The sequence below is a fragment of the Meleagris gallopavo genome, chromosome 7 (assembly GCF_905368555.1).
Source record: "Meleagris gallopavo chromosome 7, MGAL_WU_HG_1.1, whole genome shotgun sequence".
Classification (NCBI taxonomy): Eukaryota; Metazoa; Chordata; class Aves; order Galliformes; family Phasianidae; genus Meleagris; species Meleagris gallopavo.
Window position 1 is genome coordinate 8298965 of NC_139410.1, and position 8228 is coordinate 8307192.

Below are 8228 nucleotides of genomic sequence, written 5' to 3' on the forward strand. Positions count from 1 at the left end.
CATAAAACTGTAACAACTATTTGCAATCACCTTTACATCCTTATTATGTTAAAAATGGCTTCCAGGAGGAACAGCTCCATTACCTTGTTAAAGTCTTGCATTCTCCTCCTTATACTTCTTGCAAGCAAGAAAGGCATTTGCACTCTTCAAAATTCAAAAGGTAACTGGCAATCTAAGGCAAGCAGGCCAAATCCCAATAGTCCATGATTTACCTCCCATCTAATGCTGCAAGATCAAGGTCTGCCTGAAGGACATCTCATAGAAAATTCACAGAAAATATATCACATAAAATCTCACATAGAAAACTCATCTTCATAAGCATGCTCACACACTTAACAAGGGAGGCTCTCTCTAGCTGACAAGATACAAGTAAGCAATACTCAGAATATACAAGTAGAACTGAGGCTTTGAAGAAAGATTAGGAAGTCTCACAGATTGAGACTGGCCTTTAATGAAAGAAAAACCAAGGTGTCAAATACCTCATGAACAAAAGCAAATATTTAAAGTAGTCAGTCTTTCCAGCAGGCTTTTTTCTTTTTTTTTTCTTTTTTTTCAACTCTGGCTGAGATTATGACAAAATAACTTCCCTTTTTCGTGCAAGTAACTTACATCGTTTGTGGATATAGCCCTGTTTAAACATTGCATCCAAAAATACAAAGTCACTGTAGGGAGAGCGCTCCATCACCACACCTTGACCTGCAATTGAAAGTAGATTCCAGTCAGATTGGGCTCAGAAAGACCCCTGGCAGCAGCATTCAAATTTACAGACAGTGCTGTTCTTGCAGACAATTTTCTGAAAACTAGCCTAAGAGATTTTAAATAAAACAAAAGAGCAAGAGTTTTCTGTTCATACAAACATAGATGTGCATGCTAAATGTGCCTGTCTAATCCATATATACTCATACTGTGCCTAGCACTACAGCAAGTAAGGATTAATATATATTTAAGCAGCACATTTATTTTTGTGTTTGAGATGCTTTCTGTACTCACACTTCATGATTTTTTGGAAAACACTTCTATTAAAGCACAAGCAACAGGTAGATCAGTGTTGATTGAGGAAAGCTTTTTGCACCAGAAGACACTCAGAAATTAATTGTAATAATCAGCAGCACAAAGCAGTACTTAGTGAAATCAAAATGACAGAACAAAAGATGTCATCAGGCAATATGCCTAGGGAGTTTTAAAAAGGCTACAGAACTCTCAGTTGTGTTGGTATGTTTAAGATGGCCTTTTTGATATGGATCTATCATTTAAGACTAATGAAACTGCTAAACAGTATGCATTTCCTTCATTAAAAACAATGCAAGACACTGTCCTAACACAAAACGTGCAAGGTATTTTTCTAAATGGGTTACATAATCACACTCGCTAAAAGGGTCTTAATTTCAAAACACAGATTCTAGCAAAACACTTAAAAACATGTGAAGAATTTTCACTCAAGCTAACATAGAAATGAAATGTATTCAATGTGAAATCTAACCTGTGGTGAGCAGATGTTCCAATGCATCAGAGTACTGTAAAACACGGTTACCAAACAGCCAAGCTTGCAGCCTGTAAGAGTGTCCATCAGGGCATTTTGGATCATTGTAAAATCTCTCTAGGTTACAGAAGCCATTAAACCTCTCATCCAGCAGCGGTCCATCCCCTGCGATCCTGTCTTGATAATGGATATCCGCTTCTGGGAAATATTTCATTCCTGACAAAAAAGGCAGAAACTCAAAAGAGGACACCAATCAGAATAGTAAGTTGTACTTGTTTACAATTAGCATCTCCTACTCTCATTTATGTATGAAGGTCTACTCTAAATAACATCTGAAAACAGCACACAAAGCTCTCTGGCCTATCACCTCACAGAAAGCTGATGAAATCCAATTATTAGGTTTTATTGCTCCAGCTCAATGATGTGAGTTGAGCATTTGTTTTAAACAGAACTTTTACCATACAAGTTCTCCATTAACATGGATGCTCTGAGCACATCACAGAAAACACCACCCAAAAACTTCTTAAAGTGCTCGGTGACTTCATGACAGTTGGAAGCTGTAAATGGACATTACTGGAATCAAAATGTCATCTACAATGACCTGACAACATTCCTGTCACCTCAGGTTTCACCAGCACATTAGTCTGCCTCTATCTATACGCCATTAATACTAACTGTGACACTATCTAACAATTTACTAGCCAAGAGTTGATGTTTTGGTTAACTTCTTTTATGCAGGAATCACAATGAGACTGTTAAATTCCAATAAATATTGAAATCATAGACTTGTAGAATCAAAATCAACAAGTTTGGAAAAGATCTCTGAGATCATCCAGTGCAACCATCTACCTACTGCCAACATTTCCACAGTAAGTCACGTCCCTCAGTACAACATCTAAACATTTCTTGAACACCTCTAGGGACAGTGACTCAGCCACCTCTCTGGGCAGCTGGTTCCAGTGCCTGACCATTCTTTCAGAGAAGAAATTGTTCCTAACATCCAACCTGAATCTCCCCCTGCACAACTTGAGGCTGTCACCTGTGCCCTATTGTTAGTTACACGAGATAAGAGGCAGACCCCACTTCACCACAGCCTCCTTTCAGGGAGCTGTAGAGAGCAATAAGGCCTCTCCTGAACTTCCTCTACTCCAGACTGAACCACCCCAGTTCCCTCAGCTGCTCCCTATAAGACCTCACTGACCTTTTCTGGACCCTCCAGGGCTACAATGTCTCTCCTGCAGTGAGGGGCCCAACATTGAACACAGAACTCAAGGTGCAGCCTCACTAAAGCTGAGTACAGAGGGACAATCACCTCCCACTCCTGCTGACTGCACTATTTCTGACACAAGCCAGGATGCCATTGGTCCTCTTGGCCTGCTGGCTCACGATCAGCCTGCTGCTGACCAACACCCTCAGATCCATTTCCTCCACAGTCTTCTGGCTACTCTGCACACTATAGGGAAAATAAAGCCATACCTAATTTATCGGCAATTTGCTGTGCCAGCTTGCCCTTCCCAGACGACAGGTTGCCATCCACTGTGAAGATTTTACTGTATTCGTTGAATTTTTTAGAGGCTCTCTCTCCCAGCATGTAAGCCAGCCAGCCATACTGCAAAGGGCGCTGGGAGCTGATGTGAATGCTTGCCTGAAAGACAACACAGCAATACGATTAAAAGCTGACAGCGCTCTTAAGCCAAACCGGGCATATTTTTCACAGACGCACATCTCGCACAGGGGTCACACAACAAGCTCGGCGCCGAAGGTCACCTCCCCCTCCCTTCTCCTGTTCTCTCCGCCCCCCCCGAGGCCCTGCCGTCCCCGGGTTCCCGCTCACCGCCGGCAGGACGGCGCTCCGCAGGCGGCCGCGGGCAGCAGAGCTGAGGGTGGCGGCGACGGCCGGGCCCAGGCGGGTCCGCCACAAGGACATGGCGGCGCCGAAGGAGCCGGAGCTGCGGGCGCTCAGAGATGACGTCACGGCGGGGCGGGAGGCGCGGGCTGCCTGGTCGCGTGATGGCTGTGAGGGGAGGTTGGTTGGGATGCTTTGTGGCTTTCGTTGTCAGCTTGGGGAGAAAACCCAAGGTCCGTGTGTCTTAGCTGAACTGCCCTCATGATAACGGTGAAACTCACGCATATAGGAAAAACAGCCCCACTCCCCGTGTGAAGACCCGCTGCTTACGTGGAAGTTGGCAGTTACCAGAATGCTGCAAGAAAAATATTAAAAATTAAAATGTTTTGTTACTTGTATCTTAATTATACTGTCCCAAATGTAATGCCTCCTGCTTCATTATGCTGGCCTACACATCGGAGGTGGGTACTGGTGGTATGGCAGTACGTTGAACCTTCCTAGATTGAACCTTCCCAGCCGTGTGCCAGTCCATGTCGTTGCAGTGTGACAGATGGCAGAAGAGGGGCACTGACACAATGACATCTGACATGGAAGTGTAGATGAAGCAAAGGGATGGAATTGAATTCCTCCCCATGGAAAAAAATGGCACGCACTAACATTCATCACCAATTGCTGAACATTTGTGGAGATCGAAGAGTGATCAAAGGCCAGGTTGAATGGGGCCCTGGGCAGCCTGGACTGGTATTAAATGTGGGGGTTGGTGGCACTGCCTATGGCAGCGGGGTTGGAGATTCGTGATCCTTGAGTTCCCTTCCAACCCTGGCTATTCTGTGATTCTGTAATTCTGTGATGTGAGCATGTGAGGTGGCAACAGCAACAGTGGGTCACCTCTGCTGGTGTAGGTTTTTATAAGCATGGCATGCAGGTCCTTGTTCATTACTAATGGTGAAACGTGCCATGGAGTCTCTCCTGAGAACCCCCACCTTGTCATGTGACAGTGACAAGGAGCAGGCAGAAGTGCTTCAGCCATGCAGAACAGATCGACGAGGACAGGAGCAGATAGAAGAAAAGAGCAAAACAACTTAGGCACCAGCGTCTTCCCACTCCCTGTTCGGTATGCAGGCACCTCCTCAGACACCAAACTTGTAGCGAGCAATGCTTGCAGGTGCTGCATCACCAAGCCCTCGGTGGGCCTGCTCCTAAGAAATTCTGTTGCTGAGGGACACCATGTGCCAGGAGGCTGGAACAAGGGCTGCAGGAGGAGAGGGGATATCTTCAGGTTGGATATTAGGAAAAATTTCTCCTCCAAAAAAGAAGCTGGGCACTGGAACAGGCTGCCCAGGGAAGTGATGGAATCACCATCCCTGGAGGTGTTCAAGAAACATGGAGATGTGGCCCTTAGGGACATAGTTTAGTGGGCATGATGGGAATGGGTTGATGGCTGGACTAGATGATCTTAGAGGTCTTTTCCTACCTGAATGATTCTATGATTCAGCAGGTACACAGGGTGGGAGAAGACACCCCCGGATGCCAAGTCCCTAGTGCTGCTGGAAATCCAGCTGATGCCCACACGGCGAGCAGAATGTCCCTTCCAGTCTTGGAGATTTTGCTGCACCATCTTGCCACAAGATGGGGCTGGGTAGTGCTAAAGGAGAGCTACTTCTCTGTCAGCCGCCTTGCATGCCTTCCTTCTGCTGCAATATACGGTTGCAGGACACCACTTGGGTTGTTTTTCGGTCTGCGCTCCATCGATGTCAATTCTTCAGCATTGGTTCCCACCCCAGATCCCCACCCAGCATCTCACTGACTCCATGTGCCCATGCTGTGTCTCTGCCATGGCTCTGTGACACTCTGACATAGACTGATGGTGACCCAAAGCACTTCAGAAGAGACCTCTCTTTGGGGCTGTGGGAAGTTCTCAACCTGAGATCAAGAGTAGTATATCTTTCTAGAACAGCACAACAGCCAGCATCTCTCCTCTCACACATCACCCACCCATTCTCAGCCTAGTATCTGTGGGACAGAGAGAATGGTACAAATCCACAAACATTCATTTCTTCTCATTGCTTCAACAGAGCCACACTGTTGAGGTTCACAGCTGGCCATTGGTGAAGTCCACAACAACCTCTTCTGAGCAAGCAGTAGATCTCCAGGTGAGCTGATTGTCCAATGGGTGCAGTTTTATAGCAGAGAGACTAGCATCTTCTGCCTGGGCTGCCACCTCTTTTGATATCTACACTGCTGTCCAACTTCCTGCTCATGCAATCTGCGTGCATTTGGCTGGCATCTGAAAGCTTCTTTGTGTACAACAGATACACAGAACAATCTAAAGTAGCTGAACAGGGAGAAAACTGCTGTTAGCAGAATGGTTTTACCTTCTGTTAGTACAGATCAAAGCACTTGATTCGGGGTAGGACATTCAGCCCTGGACAGCTCTGGAATCACCTGCTGGTGACTTTTCAACCCGCAAAAGAGAAGGCTCCTGGGAGACCGGATAGCAGTCTTTCAGTATCTAAAAGGGACAAGAAGTAAGGGGACAGACTCTTTAACAGAGTCTGTTGTAACAGAACATGGGGAGATGGTTTCAAACTGAAAAGGGAAGAGATTTAGATTTAATGTAAGGGAGAAGTTGCCCAGAAAGCTGGCGGATGTTCCATCCCTGGAGACCTCTGTGGTCAGGCTGGACAGGGCTCTGTACAACTCGATCTAGCTGTAAATTTCCCTGTTCTTTGCAGGGGAGTTGGACCAGATGACCTTTAAAGGGCCCTTCCAACATAAATGACTCTAGAGGCTTGCTTGAGTGGCGGTACATGGACTTCCTAATTATCTTATAATATGTGGCCCACAGCCATGCCTTCTCCTTTGCTGCTGTGGTTTAGCTAATACCTGTTGCCTAGTTTTTGAAAGATTACATAACAGAACACAAAACCACACTCAGCACTTGGCAAAGAAATGAAAGATAAAAAGAAATTAGCTTCCAAAGGGTAATTCAGATAGGGCTGTCCAAAGTGGCTGTTTCAGGACAGCTCGGCACTATGTTAACACTTTGCCACCTGGGAGATTTTCTGTGGTCCCATCCTATGGAACTGGGCAAACATTGTCAGAGAGGTCACCCTCTCCCTTTCCCTACCTGATCCAGGTTAGAAAATGAGAAGGAAATAGCAATTCTAGACTGCAAAACACCTAAACATATGCACTTCTTGTGGGCATTTTGCTTCTGGTTTTAGGCTTGAAAAACGTGAAATGTGCCCAGTTCCACCTGCAGTAGGTGTAGAGGGGTCACTTGGGTGATTTTCCTCAGGGGAAAGCAGGCAGAAGGTGGAGGACAGTAACACAGAGTTGCTTTGGAAAGGCACTGAGGTTGTAGAAACTAGGGAGAAGTCTGGGAGAAGAGCATCACAGCAAAGCGAGGCTGGAGGAATTTGGCTGAACAAGAGCCCACATGTGGGCTAAGCTGGAACTTTGTCTGCTAATGTGTTTGACTTTCTGTCCTTAACAGTTCTGTCTGTAACATACTGGCAAATCCTTCCGTCAAGAGAGTGGGAACATCTACAGAGGCTTTGAGAGCCCCAGCAACTGGGGCTGCAGGGTTGCCAGGATGCTGGGGGGTGACCAGGATTTTGTAAGGGACAAACTCACACATGTAAGGAACATACCTGGGCAATGTTGGGAGAGGTGGTGATGGATTGATGGTTGCCAAGATGATCTTAGAGGTCTTTTCCATCCTTCATGATTCTATGATTCTATTATATCTCATCTCCTCTCTTCTTTTTCTCCTGCTATCCACTGTGTTCCTATCACCACTACTAAAGCAGACCTCAGGGTGTTTGAGCCATGGGGTAGGGTGAGGGACATGCCAGGCTATGTGAGGGACAATGCCCGGAGTGATGACTCAGTCACTCCTAAAGAGCCCGGAACAGTGCCTGAGGGTCATTCAGTCACAGAAGGGTCCCTGCTGTCACCATTTTGGTTTGCTTGGTGTCTGGTGTCTCAGCCAGTCCTGGACTGGAGCCAACTACATTTCAAACACGGGCTGGGGAGAGCATCCTTTCCCCTTTTGTTTTGGTACTACGCACAGGGGCTGAGACCAGGACTGGTGATCTATCTACCTCCTTTCATTTCTCTTTCTCTCTTTTCCTTTCTTTTTCTCTTGAAGTTGTTAAGTATCGCGAAGCTTACTTGAATTTCCTATAACATTCCTGTAATTGTGGGAGAGCCAACACATACAGCATAACTGTTTTGTAGAAATCCATGTTAAAATTCCTACTTTATTTTCTCTTACATATGAACCCTGAGTGTCATATCACCTTAATTTTACCAGGGATGTAACCAACTGCCATCCAGCATTCCTCTGTACATGCATTAGAGTAGGAAAGCTGTTCCCACATTGCCCGCAGGTCACACTTGCTGTTTGGTGATGGCGTTTGGTGACTGCAGGAGTTCCTTGTCCTGGGGAGGAAGGCAGGAGGATGGGGAGGGTCAAAAGGGTCTCACAGGACAGAGCAATCAAATAGCACGTGTTGCTCAGGGTAACTTTCCGCTCAGGCTTTCATCTCTGCCGGTGGCTGCATGTCACCTCCACACTGAAAAACATTCTGAAGTGTGACTTTGAAGTGCCTCCAGCCCCACGTTGTCCAGCTGGCATGGTGGGCATGGGCTGCCATGGTGGGATGGGCTGATTGTTGGACCTGACGGTCTAGAAGGTCTTTTCCAACTTTAACAATTCTGTGACTCTATGGTTCTATGATTCTATGACTACAACCCCTCTCCACCAGCTGTAAGAGAGTGGAGTGGTCGCAGGAGGGACACGGTGGCCAAGAAGCGGCGACAGCTTTGCGGGCTGCCCGGGCACCGGGGCCGGACAGGGCCACGGAGGGGCGGCTCGGGGCCGGGGCCGCCCCG

The 8228-nt window shown here is 46.6% G+C and overlaps 1 protein-coding gene across 4 annotated transcripts in view; it reads right to left on the reverse strand.

Moving 5' to 3' along the window:
• NDUFA10 (NADH:ubiquinone oxidoreductase subunit A10) overlaps positions 1-3472 on the reverse strand; it is a 39578-nt gene extending 36106 nt beyond the window's left edge. For all 4 annotated transcript variants that reach the window (XR_014884307.1, XM_085227783.1, XM_085227782.1 and 1 more), the window contains exons 1-4: positions 3315-3472; positions 2957-3125; positions 1481-1696; positions 610-696 (exon numbers count right to left, since the gene is read on the reverse strand). Coding sequence is in view for 3 of the 4 variants with exons in the window: in XM_085227783.1 (XP_085083909.1) it covers positions 610-696; positions 1481-1696; positions 2957-3125; positions 3315-3407 (565 nt within the window). In the remaining variant the exon portion in view is untranslated. The remainder of the gene's footprint in view (positions 1-609; positions 697-1480; positions 1697-2956; positions 3126-3314) is intronic.
• Between the last annotated feature and the right edge of the window lie 4756 nt (positions 3473-8228).